This window comes from Rhinoderma darwinii, chromosome 3 (genome assembly GCF_050947455.1).
Source record: "Rhinoderma darwinii isolate aRhiDar2 chromosome 3, aRhiDar2.hap1, whole genome shotgun sequence".
NCBI lineage: Eukaryota > Metazoa > Chordata > Amphibia > Anura > Rhinodermatidae > Rhinoderma > Rhinoderma darwinii.
The window spans coordinates 274,729,871-274,754,670 of NC_134689.1; the positions used below are offsets into that span (position 1 = coordinate 274,729,871).

The 24,800-nt window shown below is 45.4% G+C and overlaps 1 protein-coding gene across 1 annotated transcript in view; it reads right to left on the reverse strand.

Annotated features, from left to right (window-relative positions):
• Nucleotides 1-24,800, reverse strand: part of AQP9 (aquaporin 9) — a 54,629-nt gene that overhangs the window by 15,505 nt on the left and 14,324 nt on the right. Inside the window, exons 3-4 of the mRNA XM_075857943.1 lie at nucleotides 17,656-17,793; nucleotides 803-921 (exon numbers count right to left, since the gene is read on the reverse strand). Of these exons, the coding sequence (XP_075714058.1) occupies nucleotides 803-921; nucleotides 17,656-17,793 (257 nt within the window). The remainder of the gene's footprint in view (nucleotides 1-802; nucleotides 922-17,655; nucleotides 17,794-24,800) is intronic.

A 24,800-nucleotide genomic window follows, 5' to 3' on the forward strand; every position in this document is an offset into this window, starting at 1 on the left:
GCAGCATCTCATAGAAATACACAGGAGATTCTGCACAGCACTCACACATAGTATAGACAGTCAGTATGTCAGTGTAAGATAGAGAAGTTTTATAACTCTGCAGCTAATCATTGAATGGACTCGCCTATTATATCACTGCACTCCTACGCCCTTAGACAGGGCAGACATTATTTCTTTAGCAGCACTAAATGCATGGGTAATATACAGGGGAACAAGGACGGGGATTTGATAGGTGATGATGTAATCCTGTAGTTCACAGATAGTCTACACATGAGAGCTGTGGTAGTCAGACGGAGATCACATGACACAGCTGCTCATAAAGAAAAGGGTTCAAAATGTATAGATGCAATTGAGCTGGGAAGAAACGAATGACACTGCTAGAATATTGTTGGTGAGTTAGCCTAACTTGTGCTAATTTTTTGCCAGAGTGCTTCTTTAATGATAACTGTAAATGGTGAAAGGGGCTGTGAATAAAAAAAAAAGACACATGGGATACTGTGGAGACCAAAATAATCATTAGGTTCTCATTTGCTGCTGAAGGTGGTCATGGTAAAAAGGTTACCACTCTACATTTTACTATGAAGCCCCATGGTGACTTGTAACACCTCTTCCTTCCTACGATAGCTGTCTGTTTCCAGATCTACATGGCACAGTGGAGGATCTGATTATGTCCTTTCCTATGAGAAATCAATTGTGCCACATACATCCAACTATAATGGTATTATATTCTGAATCACACATTATTACTTATCACAATAGTATCAAAATATAAATGAGCATTGATATAATCATTTGAACTTACTTGATCTGCAAGTCCATTTATTGTTGAAAGATATGGAGATGGATAGGTTGCAAAAATATGTGCTGTAGCATTTGGGCCAGTTACTGTAAGCACTCCTCCAGAATATTTCATTAATGCATCTGTAAAACACGCCAAAATGTTTGCTCTTAATGCATAATATGACATGTTTAAAGCACACACACAATTCTTAGCTCTTATGTACTTTTGTTGAATTATAATGTCTTATGATAAACTTTTCTCATAGTATGACTGTTTTGCTCTAAAAAAAAAAGGGTTATGTGTGCTTATGAAAAATAGAGAAAAGTATCTATATGTGTCTGAATGGTTACCGGATGATGCCCCCATAGCTCAGTAGTTATTTTTGTACAGCACTGTTGTTTACATTTTGCTAATGCTTGCTGTGGGCAAGATTACCAATGTATATAACTCCCATGATTCCTCTCCCCTCTCACAAACATTGCCTATATTATGGTGTACGGTAGTGTTGTAATTACTCACTGTCTTCACAAACAACAAATAGTTTGTGATTAATGAGGGAGAGTGAACCCATGAAAGTAATTATTGAATATCATTTACCATTCAGTAGAAAAATCCATAGTATAGAGGGTTAATAAGTATGTAAAGACATTTGTCAGGCCTTGAAAGTCTCAGTAAATAAATGTTTTGAAGAATTATAATAGACTGAAGTTTTATGGCCTCAAGATAAGGTTTTCATGTTTTAATGAGACTAAAGGCCCTTTTACACCAGCCAATAATCGGCCGATGCAGCGAGCGCCGTTCAACGAGACATCGTTGATCGGCATTTGCTCCTGTCGCACGGAGCTATGGATGGGGACGAGCGGTCGTTACTCCGATCGCTCGTCCCCAAACGTTATTATCATGTTGGCAGCACGTCTCCCTGTTTACACAGGGAGATGTGCTCCCGACAACGATATTATTTTACTTTTTTAAAACGATACGACCAGCAGATGATGGAGTGTTTGCGCGATCATCTGCTGATCGGTGCCCTGTTTACACAGGGCAATTATCGGCAACGAGCGTTCTGCCCGATAATCGCCCAGTGTAAAACCCCCTTAAAAGTCTTTGCCATGACCCAAAACAATTATTCCACCTGCAAAATTAACAAGCTGGAACTTTATAGATATATATATATGCTTCCATAGTTTCTTTATGCAAGTAATATATTTATATACTATGACGTGACCTTTAATGGGATTGGTTAAGCTACCTCTATAACTGGGCTGGAACTAAGTCATATATGAATGCTATTGTTCTTCAAACTTGTATTGGCTTTTTGTGTATAAATTAACCACACGAGGCCTCAAGCACAAGAGAAATGCCACATGTGTGAGACTGATGAACATCCGTTTCTATGTGATCTTTCCGCTGCATCGTTATCTTGATTTGGACTCCGAGGCTGGATTCTTCGAGTACCTTTAGCTTTCCCTAACCCAGGCTACTCCGCCAAACCTGTACCTGATTTACTGTGTGAATGTAAGTTGAAGTAGTATATCCCTACATGAACATCTATCCCTGACTGTATAAATGTGAGAGAGCGTATGCCTGTATGTGGGTACTTGGACAAGTTAGGGAGAACTTAGCTGTGGTTAGGTGCCTAGATGGGCTATAAGAGCTAGTACTGTATAGTCGATTATTTGGACGATGTTCACAACTGCTATTTGGGTATTGTATGACACTATACATAGATTTGCACCATATATAACATTATTATTTGCACAATATGGCATGCCTCTGTCATTCCAAATTCTCTCTGTAATGCCTTTCCTAATGTTTGGAAATGAGTTATTAGCTATAATATTGAAATATATATTGAGCTATAATATAACTGCTAGTGACTAAGGCTAAGACTAAGTCTTTTTACACTTCTTTGACGTGGAAACCGTGTCAAAAAACGCGCCAGAAACTTCTAAAGATGCCTCCCATTGATTTCAATGGGAGGCGGAGGCGTTTTTTTCCAGCAAGCGGTAAAAAACGCTTGCAGGAAAAAGAAGCGACATGCCCTATCTTCGGGCGTTTACGCCTCTGACCTCCCACTGACATCAATGGGAGGCAGAGAAAGCGTATTTTGCTTCATTTTTGCCCGTGGCGCTCAATGGGCGCGAGCGAAAAACGCCACGACACACGTGCAAACGGCATGCAGGCAGATTAAAATCTACCTCAAAATTCAGTTTGGAATTTTCTGCCTGCAAAAAACTCAGTGTAAATATACTTAACAGGAGCAGAAAAGATTGGCAGACATTTTCTCATAATAATCCATTTTATATATCTATATATATTTACAGTCTAATTACACTTCTGTAATTGTGAGTATATAAATATAAATATATGTATATATGTATATATATATATATATATATGTATATATATGTACACACAATTACAAAAGTGTAATGAGACTGGGACACAGCTTCACTTAACTTGCTATTCCACTCTATTTACAGGTATACAGTGCTACTTTTCTTCAGCACTTGGTAATAACAAACATGAAGAGCTACAGATATTTGTTTTGGACAGTGTATTCTTCCCGAGAGTTTAGAATCTACAGGACTGGGATGTGATACAACTGATGAAAGTACCAGTACCAGCCACGTGTAATTAAAGAAACATTAAAAAAGAAAACTGCTATATACCTTTGCTTTAAGGTATATAAGATTAACAGTGACCCATGAAAATGGGAGGTTTCTCTCACGTTCCGTGGGTATGTGGACCCACTGGGTCATACAGCTGTAGCGGGATAGCAGCTAGCCAAACAGAATACCAAGTCAATGTCTATAGTCCGAGTAAGGGTACCTGTGGTAGTTCAGAAAGTAGCGATGGTTAGGCTCGGAAGGGGCCTTGGCAGCAGACACCAGGCTTGATGCAGCACATCAGACATGATCGGTGGCACAACACGACTCCAACTCTTTAAGGCACAGGAACAAGGTAGCACAGGATACAGGTATCAGAAACGGGAACACTGGGAACTGGAAAACACTAAGGGACTAAGGGAACATTTTCAAGGACTGACACGGGTAAACACAACAATGCTCAGGCAATGAAGGAAGGGGCAGGGCCCTTGTTATAGTCCAGAGTGTGTATGGGCTAATTACTGATTTTCTTCATGTGCATGCGCTGGCCCTTAAAGGCCGGGCACGAGCGTGCACCCTACGGGGCACAGCAGAACGAAGCGGAAGTGAGCGTTGGTGTCTCCTGAGGAGGAGATGCGGGCGAGTGCTCACAGATCCATGGCTGCGGGCGTCGGGTGGTAGGTTATCCCAACGGTCTGTGGCCATGGGCGTTACAATATCCCCCCCCTTACGCCCCCTCTTCTTGGGGCCAGAGTGGGAGAGAAACTTCTTCATGAGGGTAGGAGCATTGAGATTCTCCTCTGGCTCCCAAGACCACTCTTCTGGACCAAACCCACTCCAATCCACCAAATAAAAAGTTCTTCCTCCCACTTTTTTGGTGTCCAAGATCTCCTTAACCTCGAATGTATCTGATCGACCGCTGGAGGAAACTGCAGGACTAGGAGTCTTGGTGTAGCGGTTTAGGACCACATGCTTCAGGAGGGAAACATGAAAGGAGTTGGGGATCTTGAGGGTGTGATGAAGCCGAAGCTTTTAGGAGACAGGACTGATCTGCTGTAGGATCTTGAAGGGTCCGAGGAACCTGGGACCAAACTTGTATGACGGCACCCTCAGCCGGATATTTCTAGAGGATAGCCAGACCTTGGTACCCGGGAAGAAACTGAGGAGGCTCTCTTCTGTCTGCCTTTCGTTTCATGCGGTTGTCAACAGCAGAATAGAGGATCGGGTTTGCTGCCAGATCTGCAGGAAGTCCCTGAATGCAGAGTCAGCTGCGGGCACCTGGGACGTAACTGACACTCTCGTAGATAGTTCGACATGATCTGATTGATTCTCTCGACTTGACCATTGGACTGGGGTTGGTAGGCTGTGGAAAAGTCCAACTTTACATCGAGGAGTTTACAGAGGGCTCTCCAGAACTTTGGGGTGAACTGAACCCCCACGATCAGACACGATATGCAGAGGTAAGCCATGCAGGCCGAAGATGTGTTGGATGAAGAGGTTGGCCATACGAGAAGCAGAAGGTAGGCTGGTCAGTGGAACAAAATGAGCCATTTTCGAGAATCGGTCCACCACCACCCAGACCGTGCTGCATCCAGCAGAGGGAGGCAGATCCGTGACAAAGTCCATTGCTATATGCTGCCAGGGAGCATTGGGCACCGACAGTGGCTGGAGAAGGCCAGCAGGCTTGGAGTGAGCAACCTTGTTAGCCGCGCACACCATGAAGGACGAGACAAAGTCCATGATGTCTTTGGGCAGCATGGGCCACCAGAAATGACGGGCAATGTCCCCAGCGAAGAATTCTTCTTCTGTCTGCCAGGCGTACAAAAGTCCTCCCCGGAGGGATGTCTCTAATTTGCAGAGGGTTGACAGAGACAATGCAGGACGGATCAATGATGTTTTGCAGAGACTCCATGGCATTCTCAGTCTCAAACGAACTGGACAATGTATCGGCCCCCACATTTTTGTCGGCAGGGTGGTAGTGGTGCTCAAACTGGAACTGGGCAAAGAACAAACTGGGCTTGCCGGGGATTCAGCCGACTGGAGATAGGTGATGTTCTTGTGGTCGGTAAATATCAGAATAGGGTGAGCTGCGCCCTCCAGTAGATGTCTCCACTCCTCCAGAGCCAACTTGATGGCCAGTAACTCCTGATCCCCAATAGAGTAGTTGCGCTCTGCGGAAGAGAAAAGTTTAGAATAATAGCCACATATCACTGCCTTGCCTTTGGGACCTCTCTGAAACGGAAGTGCGTCTGCACCAACCGAGGAGGCGTCCACCTCCAACGAAAACTGTCGAGACACATCAGGATGATGGAGGGTAGAGACTGACATGAAGGCACTCTTCAGGCTATTAAACGCAGATTCTGCCTCTGGAGTCCACACCTTGGCATTCATGCCCTTTTTGGTGAGGGTAGGGATGGGCGCCGTCAGTGAAGAGAAGTTTGGGATGAACTAACGGTAGAAGTTGGCGAATCCAGAAAAGCGCTGTATGGACCTTAAGCCTTGAGGGAGTGGCCATTCCAGGACGGACTTTACCTTCCAGTATCCATCTTGAGGTCTTGATCCGAAATGATATAGCCCAGGAAGGGTAGAGAATTTTTCTCAAACACGCACTTCTCCGGTATGGCATATAAGTGATTCTCCCTTAATCGCAGCAGAACTTGACGGACGTGTCTCTGCTGAGTCGTCGGGTCTGGAGAAAAGATCAAGATGTCATCGAGGTAGACCACGACACAGACGTAGAGGAGATCTCGGAAGATGTCATTGATGAACTCTTGGAATAACGAGGGGGCGTTACACAGGCTGAAAGGCATTACCAGGTATTCATAGTGCCCATCTCGGGTGTTGAATGCCATCTTCCATTCGTCACCCTGGCAGATCTAGATTATGTTGTGAGCCCCCCGTAGGTCTAGCTTAAAAAAAATCTTGGCTCCTCGTATGCGGTCAAACAGTTCAGAGATTAGTGGCAACAGATATCTGTACTTGACCGTGATCTGATTGAGACCCCAGTAGTCGATGCAACTTTTTGACAAAGAAGAACCCGGCCAGGGAGGAGGACCTTTGTATAAAACCCCTCTCCATATTCTCGTGGATATAAGCGGACATAGACTGGGTCTCTGGCAAGGAAAGAGGGTATACCTGTCCACGAAGAGGTGACGCATCTGGAACCAGTTCAATGGGACAGTCATACGCCCTGTGTGGGGGCAGCGTCTCAGCCTCCTTCTTGCAGAAGGCATCCGCAAACTGCGAGTAGTGAGGGGGTAATCCTGCCAACGACCGAGGAAGAGAAGGTTGGGGTGGATGGATCTTTCCTTGACAGCTGTTGAGACACTTGGGACCCCACTGGAGAACCTCACCAAAATTCCAGTCCAGGACTGGGGCATGTAGTCGAAGCCAAGGCAGACCCAGCAGCACAGCCCTGGGCAGGATGAGGAAAAAAATTAGCTCTGAGTGAAGAGCTCCAACATGGAACCTCAGCGGTTTGGTCTTAGATATACAACTGGATCAGGCAGAGACAGACCGTTCACTAAGGCAACAGCCAAAAATGTCTCCAGGGGAACTGTGGGCAACTGGAGGAGATCCACTAGGTCTCTCTGGATAAAATTGGCTGCAGATCCAGAGTCCAGATAGGCCGATACCCAGTGGGTCTTCCCGCCGGACACTATGGTCACGGGGAAGGACAGTTTTGAGGAGAGTTTTTTATCCAGCGCTGTATTGCCTAGGGTTGTCTCCCCAACCAATCCTAGGCATCTGAGTTTTTTGGCTTTAGCGAACACAGACGCACAACATGGCCTCCGAGGTCGCAATACAGACAAAGTCCCAAAGTGCGTCTGCGTGGTTTCTCCTGGATGGATAACGTAAGCTGGTCCACCTGCATAGGCTCCTCAGGTGGGCCAACTGGCGAGGGCAACAGGGATTGCTGGAAAGTGGGGGCAAGCCTGGGGAATCTTCTCTCCCGACGAACCTCTTGAGAATGTTCCCGGAGGCTCATGCCAAACCGGCTGACGAGACCCGTCCCGGCTCCTCAAATACTGTGCGAAATGTCCGTAAGAACCCCTGGAATTCACAGGTCTCTGGTCCTTGACACTCCCAAATAGGATTCGCCCATGTTAATTCCTTGCCAGAAAGAAGCGAGATAATGAAAGCAATCCTTGCGCCATCAGAAGGGAACGATCTGGCATGTAGAGTGAAGTGGATCTGGCATTAGTTCAGAAATACCCTGCAGGTACTCGCGTCTCCATTGTAGCGAGGCTGTAGTAGCAGCAAGAATTGGGGATCAGCACTGGTACTGGCAGGAGGTGTAGCAGGAGGAACAGCTGGGGTAACTGGAATGGGAGCTTTGGAGACTGCAGCTTGCGCATCCAGCCGCTGTGCAATGGAGTTCACTGCCAGGAGGAGTTGGTCCTGTCGTAGCCGAAGGTCTCGCAGGTCTGCTTGCATGGTTTATGACATCGTCATGGTCTTGGGTTGACCACCGGGGCCATGGTCTGAGCGTACTGTCACGTTCTGTGGGTATGTGGACCCATTGGGCTGTACAGCAGTAGTGGGACAGCTGCTGGCTAAACAGAGTATCAAGTCAATGTGTATAGTCCGAGTAAGGGTACCTGTGGTAGTTCAGACAGTAGCGATGGTTAGGCTCGGATGGGACCTTGGCAGCAGACACAAGGCTTGATGTAGCACAGCAGACGTGATCGGTGGCACAACACGACTCCAACTCTCTAAGGCACAGGAACATGGTAGCACGGGATACAGGATACGGGTAGCAGGAACGGGAACACTGGGAACTGGAAAACACTAAGGGACCATTTACAAGGACTGACACAGGTAAACACAACAATGCTCAGGCAATGAAGGAATGGGCAGTGCCCTTCTTATAGTCCAGGGTGAGTATGGGCTAATTTACTGATATTCTTCATGTGCGCACGCTGGCCCTTTAAGGCCGGGCACGAGCGTGCGCACGCACCCTACGGGACACAGCAGAACGAAGCAGAAGTGAGTGTTGGCGTCTCCTAAGGAGGATATGCGGGCCAGCGCTCACAGATCCATGGCTGCGATGGGTGAGTAATCGCTCAGTCTGTGGCCATGGGCGTTACAGTTTCTATGCATTACAACAGTGGTTCCCAAACGTTCTGAGGCCGGGACCCACTTTTGGCTGAGTCTATTTTACATAGCCCCATTTGAAAAAGTCCCTGCAATATCGAAAAAAATTATAATGCTCTTGAAAACCAAAGAACACCATCCAAAAAACTACCAAAATAGAAGTATATGGTGCAACAATGGCACAAAATATTCAGTCTGGCGTATCTGAACATCATTTGTAGCTAGATGGCACTGGAGTCTTCTGGAGACAATTTAATAATAAAGTTAAAAAAAATAATGCTAATTATGTGCCTGTTTTTCAGAAACTAGCTTCTCAAATCTGGGCTCTGTGTTTCATAAACATACAGTGATATAATTTTCAAGTTCAAGGCGATTTCTTGCTTTTGTTTTGATGGCAGTCATAGATGAGAAAGTTATTTCGCACAAATACAAGGTTGCAAATGTAATTTTAAAAAATTAAGAGCTTATTTTGCAAGCTCGAGGTAATCTTTCATTCTTTTTATCCAAAACTGGTCTACGTTTTGGGAAAAAAAATCTAGTTTCAACATTCCATCAGTATATACCACGTTCCAAATTATTATGCAAATGTTATTTTTCGCTGATTTTCCTATCTAGTCGATGCAAATGACAGTCAGTATAATCTTCAAGCCATCAACTGTTGGAGTAGAATGCAAATTTTATTGAACAAATCTCCTAATGATAACCAGATTTTTTTTTAGAAGTAAAAAACTTATTTTCTGCTTGAATATCTTTGCAGGATGTCAGAATAGCCTCCCAGAGCTTCTGTTTTGATGTGAACTGCCTCTCACCCTCAAAGATATTTTGCTTGAGGATGCTCCAAAGGTTCTCAATAGGGTTGAGGTCAGGGGAACATGGGGGCCACACAATGAGTTTCTCTCCTTTTATGCCCATAGCAGCCAATGAGACAGAGGTATTCTTTGCAGCATGAGATGGTGCATTGTCATGCATGAAGATAATTTTGCTACGGAAGGCACGGTTCTTCTTTTTGTACCACGGAAGAAAGTGGTCAGTCATAAACTCTACGTACTTTGCATAGGTCATTTTCACACCGTCAGGGACCCTAAAGGGGCCTACCAGCTCTCTCCCCATGATTCCAGCCCAAAACATAACTCCGCCACCTCCTTGCTGATGTCGCAGCCTTGTTGGGACATGGTGGCCATTCACTAACCATCCACTTCTCTATCCATCTGGACCATCCAGGATTGCACGGCACTCATCAGTAAACAACACGGTTTGAAAATTAGTCTTCATGTATTTCTGAGCCCACTGCAACCGTTTCCGCTTGTGAGCATTGTTTAGGGGTGGCCGAATAATAGCTTTATGCACACATGCAAACCTCTGGCGGATACTACACCAGAGGCACCAGCGGCTTCAAATACCTGTTTGCTGCTTTGCAACGGCATTTTAGCAGCTGTTCTCCTAATCCTATTAATTTGTCTGGCAGAAACCTTCCTCATTATGCCTTTATCTCAACAAACCCGTCTGTGCTCTGAATCAGCCACAAATCTTTTCACAGTATGATGATCACGCTTAAGTTTTCTTGAAATATCCAATGTTTTCATACCTTGTCCAAGGTATTGCACTATTTCACGCTTTTCGGCAGCAGAGAGATCCTTTTTCTTTCCCATATTGCTTGAATCCTGTGGCCTGCTTAATAATGTGGAATGTTCTTCTTAAGTAGTTTTCCTTTGATTGGGCACACCTGTAAAACTAATTATCACAGGTGTCTGAGATTGATTACAATAATCCAAAGAGCCCTAAGGCCTCATGCACACGACAGTAGCCATGTGCTCGGCCGTGATTTTCGTGTCGGCCGGCTGCGGACTGTCAGCCGCGAGCCGCCCGCAAATCGTACATTATTTTCAATGAGCCCAGACCGCAGAACACGGCCGTAATAAGACAGGTCCATTCTTTCTGCGGTGCGGGCTCCCGGGCCGTGCACGGACCGTAAAAACTACGGTCGTGTGCATGGCCCCATAGAAATGAATGGGGCCGCAATTCTCTCGTGGATTTTCGGGGGAATTGCGGCCGCAAAAGCACGTTCGTGTGCATGGGGCCTAAGACACAATACCACCCATGAGTTTAATTGAAAAACAAATAATTAAATGTTTATGACACTTAAATCCAATGTGCATAATAATTTGGAACACGGTGTATATTTCAATGAGGTTTTCCTTCATTTTTGCTGGAATTTCTGTCAGTTGAATGAAACTGCCTGAAAACGCATTCAGTATCCATCTGTGACTGTCGTACTTGTTTTGAGTTTCTTCTGGGAAATACTCAAGAAACTGTTGTTTAAAATTGTGCAAACTTAATTGCATGTCCTTATGAATAGGCTCAGAATTTGCTGTATCATACGTAACCAAATCTTCCATGAGTTTTTGAATACACTGAAATGATTCAAATTCCTTTTTGTCAAGTGACGTCGTCCAGAAATCAAGTTTCTTTATAAATCCATTCATTTTATCCCTGGCTGAGATTATGTTAACATCTCGGCCTTGCAAACTACTTGTAATGTCCGTGGCTGCGGGCTGTCTGCTCCAACCACGCCCTGACAGCCGCAGCCACGAGTCGGCAAGCTCTGGCCCCAGCTTCCGCCTCAGGAGACGCCAGCTCTCGCGTCCACTCACCTCTGCTGGATCCCGTAGGGTGCGCGCGCACGCTCGTGCCCGCTCTTAAAGGGACAGCGTGCGCACCGGACCTCATGTACGAACTTTGACCCGTGAGTACCCTGGACTATAAGAGGGGTCCAGCCCCCTAGTTCTATGCCTGAGCGTTGTTGTGTTTCCTTAGTCTGTCTATGCAAATGATCCCCTAGTGTTTCCTGCTCCCAGTGTTTCCTATTCCTGTACCTGTATCCCGATCTAGTGCCGTACTTGCTATAGTCCTGCTGTGCTGGATACCATGCTCGTCTGCTTCCCCACGCCTGACGTCCGCCTGCTGCCTAGTTCCTGCCAAGCTACTTTCTGTGCTGCCACAGGTACCCTATATCCTATAGACTTAGACCTGCGCCCTGTTGGACAGCTGCCTTACCGCCAAGGCGGTACGGCCCAGTGGGTCCACAGACTCTTCGTGACAGTACGCTCAGGCCATGGACCCCGCTGGCCGGTTCAAAACTATGACGACGACACATGAGATGCGAGCAGATATGCTGCACCTCTGGTCCCGACAGGACCAACTCCTCCAGGCGTTGAACATTCTTGCACGTCGGCTGGAGGCACAAGCTGCCGTTCCTCCTACTACACCTCCTGTCAATGTGGGTCCTCAGTCTACACCTCTTGCCAGTATTGACCCACGTGTTTCTTTGCCACTTCCTGACCGCTATGATGGAGAAGCAAGTACCTGTCGTGGTTTTCTTAATCAATGCCAGATTCACTTTAGCCTGTATGCTAGGACATTTTCGTCTGATGGTGCCAGGGTCGCTTTCATTATTTCTCTCCTCACCGGAAAGGCCCTTGCATGGGCGAAACCTGTCTGGGAGAGACAAGGACCAGAGACCCGTGACTTCCTTGCCTTCCTTCTGACTTTTCGCATGGTGTTTGAGGAGCCTAGACGGGTCTCATCTGCAGCGGCTTCTTTGATTGACCTGCGCCAAGGAGACACCTCCGTGAGTGAGTACGCCATCCCCTTCCGCACCCTGGTGGGAGAGCTCGCATGGAACAATGAGGCTATAATCAGTATAAGTTATCTACCCAAGAGAGGCAACGCAGACGCCAATCTGGACTCTGTCTTTATTGCGGCCTTGATGGCCATCTGGTGCGCCTGTGCCCCCAAAAATCCCAAAACCTAGGGTTGCTTGGAGTGACGACCTTGGGTAAAGATGGACTTCTGTCTAAATTGTCCATACCCGTGACTATAGTGTCCGGCGAGAGAACACATCAGGTCTCTGCGTATCTAGACTCGTTTGGCTCAGCCTTCGCTGCCTCGGTCATTGGCAGGATTGCCGGGTCATTATGCTGCCTTTTCGGTCTTCAGCAAGAGGGTGGCGGAGACTTTGCCTTCACATCGGGCGTGTGGCTGCCCTATTGAACTGATACCTGGTGCATCTCTTCCCCGTGGTAGGGTATATCCTCTCTCCTTGCCAGAGACTCTGTCCATGTCCTCTTATGTGAAAGAGAACCTAGAAAGTGGCTTCATACGAAAGTCTTCCTCCCCGGCAGGAGCCGGGTTCTTCTTCGTCAAAAAGAAAGATGGCTCTCTTCGTCCTTGCATCGACTCCCGTGGTCTTAACCAGATAACGGTGAAGAATAAATATCCATTGCCACTGATCTCCGAACTGTTTGATCGAATACGTGGTGCAAATTTTTTTTCTAAACTAGACCTGCGTGGGGCTTACAACCTACTCCGGATTCGTCAGGGCGATGAATGGAAGACAGCATTTAACACCCATGATGGACACTATGAGTATCTAGTAATGCCCTTCGGCCTATGTAATGCTCCCGCTATCTTCCAGGAGTTTGTGAATTACATTTTCCGTGACCTCCTCTATGTTTGTGTTGTAGTCTACCTTGATGACATCTTGATTTTCTCCCCAGATCCTGTGACGCACCAGAGACATGTCTGTCAGGTTCTGCTACGGTTAAGGGAGAATCGTCTGTACGCCAAGTTGGAGAAGTGCGTATTTGACAAGGATGCTCTACCCCTTCCTGGGCTACATCGTCTCGAATCGAGGCCTCAAGATGGACCCTGAGAAGGTAAAGTCTGTCCTCGAATGGCCATGTCCTAAAGGCTTGAGGGCCATACAGCGCTTTTTGGGATTTGCTAACTTTTACAGGCAGTTTATTCCGAACTTCTCCTCACTGACTTCTCCCATCTCTAAACTTACTAAGAAGGGTATGAACGCCAAGGTGTGGACTCCCGAGGCAGAGTCCGCATTCAACAGCCTGAAGAGTGCCTTCACGTCAGCCTCTATCCTCCATCATCCAGACGTTTCCCTACAGTTCTCGTTGAAGGTGGACGCATCCTCTATCGGTGCTGGTGCACTCCTGTTCCAGAGAGGCCCCAAGGGCAAGTCAAGGGTATGTGGATACTTCTCTAAGCTCTTCTCTTGCACAGAACGCAACTACTCGATTGGGGATCGGGAGTTACTGGCCATCAAATTGGCTCTGGAAGAGTGGAGACATCTACTAGAGGGCGCAGCTCACCCGATCTTGATTTTTACGGACCACAAGAATCTGACCTACCTCCAGACGGCCCAAAGGCTGAACCCTCGTCAGGCCAGGTGGTCACTGTTCTTTGCAAGGTTTCTGTTTGAGCTTCATTATTGCCCGGCCGACAAGAATGTGAGGGCCGATGCCTTGTCCAGGTCTTTCGAGACAGAAGACACCATTGAGAATCCACAGAATATTATCGATCCATCCTGCATTGTCTCGGTCAATCCCCTGCAGATTGGGGACATTCCTCCTGGGAGGACTTTTGTGTGCCTGGCTGATCGTGGAAGAATCCTCCGCTGGGGTCACTCCTCTAGACTGTCAGGTCACGCGAGGTTACGTATGACCCGGGATTTGATTGCTCGTCATTTTTGGTGGCCCTCTCTGCCCAAGGATCTTGTGGACTTCGTTTCTTCCTGTGCTGTATGTATAGCCAACAAGGCCACCCACTCCAGACCTGCTGGCCTGCTCCGCCATTGCCTGTGCCCAATGCTCCCTGGCAGCATATAGCTATGGACTTTATCATGGACCTGTCTCTCTCTACTGGATGTAGTGCTGTCTGGGTGGTGGTGGACCGATTTTCGAAGATGACCCACTTCGTTCCTCTGACCGGTCTTCCTTCTGCTCCTCAGTTGGCCAAATTATTTATTCAACACATCTTCCACCTGCACGGCTTGCCACCGAATATTGTGTCTGATCGGGGGGTTCAGTTTACCTCGAGGTTCTGGAGAGCCCTCTGCGGACTTCTTGGCATGAAGTTGGACTTTTCTTCTGCCTACCATCCTAAGTCTAATGATCAGGTCGAGAGGATCAACCAGATTTTGGAGAACTACCTACGCCACTTCATCTCCAAACAGCATGATGACTGGGTGCAGCTGCTCCCATGAGCGGAGTTCTCCTACAACAATCACACCAGCGAGTCTACTAGGAATACACCATTCTGCATTGTCTACGGCCAGCATCCACGAATTCCTCTCCCGGTGCCTGATACTTCCGAGGTACCTGCAGCTGACTCCACGTTTAGAGACTTTTTGCAGATCTGGCAGTAGACTCGATCCTCCATCCCAATGGCAGTGGACCGCATGAAACGGAAGGCAGACACAAGGAGACGAGAGCCTCCTCGGTTTCTTCCTGGCACTAAGGTCTGGCTGTCATCTAGGAATATCCGACTGAGGGTGCCATCATGTAAATTTTCCCCCAGGTTCCTCGGACCGTTCGAGGTCCTGCAACAGATCAACCCTGTCGCCTACAAGCTTCGGCTGCCTCCTACCCTCAGGATTCCCAACTCCTTCCATGTCTCCCTCATGAAACCGATGATCCTAAACCGCTATTCCAAGACTCCCAGCCCTGTGGTTGCCTCCAGCGGCCCCTCGGACATCTTTGAGGTCAAGGAGATCTTGGACACCAAGAGAGTGAGAGGAAAGACTTTTTATTTGGTGGATTGGAGGGGGTTCGGCCCCGAAGAGAGGTCCTGGGTGCCAGAGGAGGACCTCAATACTCTTCTGAAGTTTCTCTCTCACTCTGGCCCCAGGAAGAGGGGGTGTAAGAGGGGGGATACTGTAATGTCCGTGGCTGCGGGCTGTCAGCTCCAACCTCCCCCTGATAGCCGCAGCCACGAGTCGGCAAGCGCTGGCCCCAACTTTCTCCTCAGGAGATACCAGCGCTCGCGTCCACTCACCTCTGCCAGATCCCGTAGGGTTCGCACGCACGCTCGTGCCCGCTCTTAAAGTGGCAGCGCGCACACCGGACCTCATGGACGAACTTTGACCCGTGAGTATCCTATATCCTATAGACTCAGACCTGTGCCCTGTTGGTCAGCTGCCTTACCGCCAAGGCGGTTTCGGCCCAGTGGGTCCACAGACCCTTCGTGACACTACTATTCAAAGTAGGCCAGTCTAAGAAGCCAAAGAGAATTTTAAAATAGATTTGCATATTATGATTTCTCGTCTTGCTGGTACATGAAAAGTTCTGTTCTTAACTGGAAAAGTCTTGTCAACACATTACCCCTGGAAAGTCATCTTACTTCCGTGTGGTACAGAAGATTTTCATATAACGAACCCATGTCTTCACAGATTTTTCTGAAAATTCGAAAGCTCTTCCTTTGATGGAATTTACGGCTTTATTGACTGATTTTAAAACACAATCCATTTCAGCTGGTAATGATTTTGATGCAAGAGCTTCTCAATGTAGAAAACAGTGTAGCCACGTAGCATTTGGCATTCTCTGTTTTAATCTGACAATGAGACCACTTCAATGTCCTGTCATTGCTTTGGCACCATCGGTGCATATTTCAATGCATTTTGTCCAGTCGATATCGTGGTTACTAGTACTTTGCATAAAAGTGTAAAATAAACGGTTTCCAGTAGTATTGGTTTCTAGTGGCTTACAAAATAAAATATCTTCTGTAACACCATTCTCTGTATCATATCTTACAAAGACTATCAATTGGGTGCAGTTGGAAATATCTGTTGATTTGTCCATGTGTAATGAGTCATACATGCACCTTTTCAAATTTTTAAGAACTTGTATTTTAATATCTTCTGCCATGTCGCTGATCCTTCTTTGAATGGTATTATTGGAGAGAGGTATTTGCTTTTGCTTATCAGCCACTTTTCACCAACCAACGGTTCACTCTCCAGGTTTGACTCGGCTCGTTCACTACTCTGTTGCTCACGGTGTTTCCGTGGGCAACTTCCCCTCTTCCCTTGCTTCTGTGTTCCCTTGTCTGTTTTGTTTGTCATTCACATAGTGAGCATAGGGACCGTCGCCCAGTTGTACGCCGTCGCCTAGGACAGACTGTGCAAGTAGGCAGGGACTGAGTGGCGGGTAGATTAGGGCTCATCTGTCCGTCTCCCTACCCCGACATTACATAATCACAGGCACAGTCAAACCTGGAGAGTACGCGGTAACAAAAGCAGAACAGGAGAATAGTCAGTCAAGCAGGGTCAATATGAAGCAGAGGTCTATGGTATTAGCAGGAACAGCAGAGCCAGGAAACACAAGAATCACAGGCAAAGGACAGCAAATGAAGGTATAAATAGACCAAGGGCGGGAGCTAGAACCGTCTGGCCAGGCTGTGATAGGTTCTCCCACTCCTCAGCTTACCAGCCTGAGTGGTAGCAGATCGAGTCACTCTATCAGACCTAGGAGCAGGTGCAGAATGATTAACCACGGGCGTCGACACAGAAGCTGTGTCTGGCAGATCCTTTACAGCTGAGCTCCATCTTGTTTTTTAGACTAACGTTACACAATGATGCAACCTAGAACGCAAGTCGTCGGAAACATCGAAATCACAAATAAATTTTACCACGACTTGTGGGGCGACATCGTGTCACCATGTAGCCCTAGCCTACAGAATAAAATACTAGACAAAACTTCATCTACTTCATTTTATTATTATTATTATTTATTTAGACTCACAAATAATAAGCATCAGAGATCATCTTTACATTAATGTCTGTGTGTGAACTTACAGGATACAGTCAATCAGGTATCTCCATGCGAATCTCCACTATTACTATATCAAGTTTGCAAAAATTTGTAAAATCTAATTGTCATACAAGATAACATATCTCACCAGCATCTAGGGTTAGTAAAACCTTTTAATTCTCCAGAACTCCTCTGTGTTTAATGAGAAAAATAAAGTGTATGTCATTTTCAAAGATATTTGATTTCATGTTGGGATGAACCACATCTTCACATATTGGGTCACACACTTGGCCCAGTAATGACATCAAGCTCGTATTGTACTGTGCATGGATATCTTTAGTCTTCATTGTTATGATGGTGATGTATACCTTGTGGGATCTGCACTAGCATAGCCAAGTGTACAATTAATGTTGTATTGCGCCTACTACAGTATCTAACCTGATCTAGAATTCTAGGACTGGCACTTCACTTCTTAGCACACCAACATATAGAGACTTTTAGGCTGTGTATACTGTGTATGGAATGGGATCCACTGGAACATATCTTTACTGTAATACGCAGAACATACCATAATAAACACCAAAAACAGCTGCAGATCCAGTGATCGCCCCCAGGAACTGTGCACTCACGTAGAAAGGAAGTTTGACCCATGACATCTTTCCAGTCATACACATGGCAAAAGAAACTGCTGGATTGATGTGGCCACCTGAAACAACAAAACAGAGTAGATATATTTTACATTATAGATTTAAATTACCAATGTCTGTTATGCTGTTGTTGTCTGTAAGGATATTGTGTTTATGTTTATGTATATGGAGTTTCCATTAACAAACAGAGAAATGGAACAACAGAGTGGAACATAAAAACACAGCAATATCTAATATACAGAACCAATACGGAGAACAACCAAAATCCCCCTCCACATCATAAAAATATTTTACTAAATGTAACATATATCATATATGGGGGGCATACACATGGTATAAATGGTGACAACTCACTACATGGAAATAATAACCTAAAAAAAAAGAGTCTATAAACCACTAATGCGGTATAAAGCATGTAAACTTTATTAAATACAAAAGCATAAGACACATATAATAAAAATTCTGAGATGATTACCACAGTGTGATAGATGGATACCAGGCAGCAGCAAGTTAGACGGACATAAGTGCGGACGCACGTCTCGGAAACCCTCAGACAAAGGCTTCCAGCCGAAGCGCACGTCGGGGTGCTACTTGCTGCGCTAATCATCTCTGAATTTTTAATATATGTGTCTTATGCTTTTGTATTTAATAAAATGGACATGTTTTATACTGCATTGGTGGTTTATAGACAATTTTTTAGGTTATTAATATCTAATGTAGAGTATAATATTACCTTATATGACATTTTATTTACTTCAGATAATAAAATGTTTGTGGCTTGCAATTATTTTATTTTTTTTAAGAGCGATATTGATGTTGGGTCTGAATACCAAGTGCACCATTGATTTACTAAAATTACACTGAACTAAATCATTGTTATCACAATAATGTATATACCCTAAGGGCTTGTCCACACAAAACGGAATTGTTGCAGAAAATTTCTGCAGCAATTCCGTTGAAAATCAAAGGCTTTCCGCTGCGGCAAAAACTTACCATTTCCTGCGGTTTTTGCAGCAGAAAATGGTGCGTAAATTGCTGCCTTTTTCCCAATGTTAGGAGATGGAGACGTCTCCTCTTAAAAACGCAGCAACTCTGCACACTATCTGTAGAAGTAATTGACATGCTGCGGTCTGAAAAATACGCACCGCAGGTCAATTTTGCCTCTGAAATTTTACACAACATGTGGATGAGATTTGTTAAATCTCATCCACTATGCTGCTCCTGTATTCTGCTGCGTTATTGCTGCCCGAAATTCTGGCCGGAAAAAACGTTGCAATTCCGCAGCGTGTGGATGAGCCCTAATAGGCACATATGGTAGTTACCAAAATGCAAATGGTTTATACGATTGTGACACAAGTAAAGACTTGCCATCAGGTATTTTGCTACTAGCATTTTAATTATAACATCATAAATCCAAATTATAAGTGTAACTTGTCATCAATAATATTATGGAAAAAAATGTCATCATCAGAGAATTACAATCTAACTAATAATTATGGAATATTTACTCAGAAAGAAATTGATTATGTAGCGTTAGCCAGCATTGATACCATATACAGTACATGTTCATTTTAATTTGTATTCTCAGTCTAGGTCTTGTTTTTATAGTCTTATGGAGTTTACTCATTGTTTATTCCATATTAGATTAGCTGGAGTATTCCTACATATCTAGAATTTTTGTATGTAGAACAACTGCTCAAAGCATACATAGCACTTCTAAGGCTATATTCACATCACCGTTCCTTTCCGCTGAGGAGTTCCGTCTGAGGTTTCCGTTGGGTTAACCTCTCAACGGAAAGGCAAACGGAAACCTTAGTTTCCGTTTCCCTCACCATTGAACTCAATGGTGATGGAAACCTAGCTAATGGTTCCGGTATGCCACCGTTGTGACAGGGTTCTGTAGTTTTGATGGAATCAATAGCGCAGTCGACTGCGCTATTGGTTCCTTCAAGAACAGCGGTATTCTACACTAATAAGATACTAAATTCCAGCTATGGATATCTGTAACCTTTGAGTTACAAATAGTGGCCTTGATTCCTTGAGTTTCTGTTTGTTTGCTCTTAAGGTCGCTATGTCTTTGTACAAGTAAACATAGATATTATGTATCATGTGAAAGGTTTTTGCCCCTCTGTAGATAACTATTTACATGGACACTAACTTTTAATACAACTTGTACTAATCTAATAGAGTACCTGATATCTAGCAACTTTGCAATTTATTTTCTTCAAGAAATGTTCTGTTTTTATGCCCATGCCTTCATTTTGAAGTCTTGTAGCCACCAGCTTGGTGTACTATGTACTTTGGACTGTGACACACTCACTAGTATTGCATTTTTTCTTCCTACATATTATACAGACATATTCTAGTTCTGTCTGTTTGCCCGTATTTGTCTATCTTTTCCCACGAATCAATAACAGGGCTGATTTAGGTTGGGTTCACACGACCTATTTTCAGACGTAAACGAGGCGTATTATGCCTCGTTTTACGTCTGAAAATACGGCTACAATACATCGGCAAACATCTGCCCATTCATTTGAATGGGTTTGCCGACGTACTGTGCCGACGACCTGTCATTTACGCGTCGTCGTTTGACAGCTGTCAAACGACGACGCGTAAATTGAATGCCTCGGCAAAGAAGTGCGGGGCACTTCTTTGCAACGTAATTTGAGCCGTTCTTCATTGAAGTCAATGAAGAGCAGCTCAAGATTACGGGCGTCAAAGACGCCTCGCATAATTCGAGGAGGAGCTTTTACGTCTGAAACGACGCAGCTGTTTTCTCCTGAAAACAGTCTGTCTTTTCAGACGTAAAAGGAAGCTAGCGTGTGCACATACCCTAAGGGTATAATGGGTAGGTTCCAGTGCAGGATCGCCCTTGTCAGGGTGACTATTCCACCGTGTTAGACAGGGGTTACAATAGCCTTTACCAGGGATAGTCCTCTACGTTGTCATTCCCTACCCCATCCCTAAGACAAGAATTGCATTTATACTTGGGTTGTGTCACACCAATTGGTACTTTATGGTTACTGTCGACTATATAGACATTATAGTTAGTATTTTTTTGCCCATATGTGTTTAGATCACCCCTTTACTTCCCTATAATTATATACAACATCAGTGTGTATTTAAAGTGCACTAGGTAGGCTCAAGTGCAAGAGTGCCCTTATCAGGGCGACTATTCCGCCATGTTAGGCAGGGGTTCGAATAGGGTAGAAAAGAGAGAGTTTTCCCATATCGATATTCCCAATCCCCTCTCCTATAGATATGAATTATATTCACTTGGTACTGGTGTTGTTTTGCGCATTTTTTTTGTATATTAAAGGCTACGTTTGAAAGTGGTGGTCCTTTCTGTGAAAAATATTTCATTGGATCCCCCACTTTGTTCTGTATATAGCTTGCTGACAGCTGTTTGGTCAGTACTGTGATTCCATGACTGTGTAAACAGTCACTTCATCGTTTCTGGGACATGTAAGTTCTCTTCTCTCACTTATAACTAAAAAGGTTCATGTAAGGGCTAATGCTGGGTTCTCATGTCATGCTAAAAATGCATTTTTTTTTGCCTCAAATTGCACCAAAACCACACCATTTTGCTGCAATTTCACAAAAATCACAGCAAAGTGGCACAAGGACACTTTACAAAATCCCCTGGCTTTTTAATACCACCTTTTTTGATAAAGCGCAAAGGTTATTTCTCTGCTATCCAGAGTGTCTATCAGCTATATCGTCCGATTCCTACAGCTTCCTAAAACTGTACATGGGAAAATCAGAATTATTTCCCTCCTCACTCCTCTCTTCTATCAGATCTTGCAAAAAAAAAAAAAAAAACATTCTTCTATGTGGCCTCCCATCTAACACTCTTGCACCCCTCCAATCCGTTGCATGTTTAATCTACCTCTCAACTTGTTCCTCTCCTCTCTGCCATTCCCTGACATGTGCTGGCCAGATAATGTCAAGTGCCCTTGGTGCCCCGGGCTTGTTAAAGAAGTTTTTCTGGAGTATATATTGGCCTATGCTTAGGATATAGACCATCAATGTTTGACCCCCGACCTCCGGTACCCCCACAAATCACCAGGACCAAGTGAATGGGGCTGAGCTGTTGTAACAGGCACAGCTGTACATATGAATAAACTTGTGAGCGCTAATTCTGCTAATCTGTGGGGATTCCGGGGGTAGGACCCTCAGTGCTCACACATTAAAGATCTATTCTATGGATAGTCCAAAAATTTAAACTAGGAAACCCCTGTGGGTTTTTTCTTGTCTTTTGGTATTTCTTTTTGCAGAATAACTATACTAATTACATTATTTCAAAAATAAAAATATCAGAAGAAAGGCTGTGGAGTACAAGGAAATAACAATGCTGGCTATGCTGGGGCTTTAAACTGTTATCAACTAGCATTCATTTAGCTCAGTTAAAATCTAAAAAGCTAAAAATTATCAACACATATGTGATAGCAATTTTGTTCCCAAGCAGACAGCTACTATATCGACATTGTGGCTGTTCACACACTTACTGTCATACAGCAAAGTTTATGGATCTTATGTACATAGTTTATATGTGCACTTCTGGGAAAATGTGCGCTAAAGTTTATCTGGCTAATAGTATGTGGTACCTGGCCATCACATCTACACATGAGCTTGTCAGATATCTCATTTCCAAACCATGGGCGTTTATATGGAGTTAAAAAAGCAAAAGAGAGACCCCCTAGTGGCTGGCAGGGATGAATAAACAATGAAGAGAAATGTGCCGAGGCACAGAAGTCCCAGTTTCCCAGCCACCAGTCGATTAGTGTCAGTAAAGGCAGTTAAAATATAACTTTTATTAATGTATCAAACAGACAGACAACAATGAAGAGTAAAAATTGTATCAAGAGACGGCCAGTATGTATCACAGGAGTCAATGTACATGCACCCAGCACATCGCTGGACGCAGTGAAAGAGACTGATTCGGCAGCTGCAGACTGCCGTGCATAGGAACAGTCCCACACGAGTAGAGGCAATGACTGGGCCGTCAGTGATTTATTAAAATGGCGATAGCCCCCCCGACATGTTTCGCTGCAGAAGCAGCGTCCTCAGGGGATAACACGGGGCTAATCACGGAGCTTAGCCCCGTGTTATCCCCTGAGGACGCTGCTTCTGCAGCGAAACATGTCGGGGAGGCTATCGCCATTTTAATAAATCACTGACGGCCCAGTCATTGCCTCTACTCGTGTGGGACTGTTCCTATGCACGGCAGTCTGCAGCTGCCGAATCAGTCTCTTTCACTGCGTCCAGCGATGTGCTGGGTGCATGCACATTGACTCCTGTGATACATACTGGCCGTCTCTTGATACAATTTTAACTCTTCATTGTTGTCTGTCTGTTTGATACATTAATAAAAGTTATATTTTAACTGCCTTTACTGACACTAATCGACTGGTGGCTGGGAAACTGGGACTTCTGTGCCTCGGCACATTTCTCTTCATACTTTATATGGAGTTAAACCCCCAATTGAGACTATTACAGCTTCCACTCTTCCGGGAAGGCTTTACAAAAGATTTTGGAGTATGTCTGTGGGAATTTGTGGAAATTATGCCAAATTAACATTTTTGAGGTCAGACACTGATGTTGGACAACAAAGTCTGTCTCAAAATGGGCATTTCAATTCATCCCAAAGGTGTTTCATGTGGCTGTGGTCGGGGCTATATACAGGCCACTCGAGTTCCTCCAAACCAAATTTTTCAAACTATGTCTTTATAAACCATGCTTTATGCACAGTCATGCTGAAACAGGAAAGGGCCTTCCCCAAACTGTTGAAACAAAGTTGGAAGCATACATATCTTTGTATGCTGTAGCACTACCGTTACCATTTGTTACCATTTGTTGGAAATAAGGAGCCTAGCACAAACCCTGAACAACAGCCTTAGACCTTTATCCCTCCTCCACCAAATTTTATAGTAGATGCTATGCCTTCCATTCGATAGCAGTCTACTGGCACCCGCCATACCCAGATTCATTCATCAGGCAGCTGGATAGGGAAATGTGATTCATCAGTCTAGAGAACACGTTTCCACTGCTCCAGTGGCGTAACTACCGCTGTAGCAGCCGTAGCGGCTGCTACGGGGCTTGCAGCATGAAGGGACCCATGCCGCCCGCCTGCACGGGCCCCCCCATAGCCGGAGGATCCGCTAGCAGCCGCTACGGCTGCTACAGCGCGACGCCACTGAATTGGGTTGTTCCTACAAAAGACATGTGGGATCGCTGGGACGCCCAGCGATAAGGAGAACGGGAGACCGAAAGTCCCCCGAAGTTCTCCATGACAAACCTCGGACTTCTGGGGTCTGTCGGCTGCTCCATAGAAATGAATTGTGCACCAGTCGCGCTCCTGCGCATGTGTGACTAGCGCTCCTTTAATTTTGATTGAACTGCGCAGATCCTGGAAGTCCAAGGTTTCTCATGGAGAACTTCGGGGGACTTTCGGTCCCCCGTTCTCCTTATCGCTGCCAGTGATCACACATGTATCCCCTATCCTGTGGCATCTCTTTTGTAGGACAAACTATAGGCTGGTCTTTTTTGGGGGGTTGGGGGCTGTATGGCGTTACCTACAGGAGGGGTTTGAAGCTGTATGGCGTTATCTACAGGGGGGCTGTATGGCGTTATCTACAGGGGGAGGGCTGTATGGCGTTATCTACAGTTTGTGCTGTGTGGCGTTATCTACAGGGGGAGGGCTGTATGGTGTTATCTACAGCGGGGCTGTATGGCGTTATCTACAGGGGGAGGGCTGTATGGTGTTATCTAAAGGGGGGCTGTATGGCGCTATCTACAGGGGGGCTGTATGGCGTTATCTACAGGGGGCTGTATGGCGTTATCTACAGTGGGGGCTGTATGGCGTTATCTACAGGGGGGATGTATGGCGTTATCTACAGGGGGGCTGTATGGTGTTATCTACAGGGGGGCTGTATGGCGTTATCTACAGGGGGGCTGTATGGCGTTATCTACAGGGGGAGGGCTGTATGGCGTTATCTAAAGGGGAGGGCTGTATGGCGTTATCTACAGGGGGAGAGCGGTTGTAATGACGGGGGTGGGGAGACAG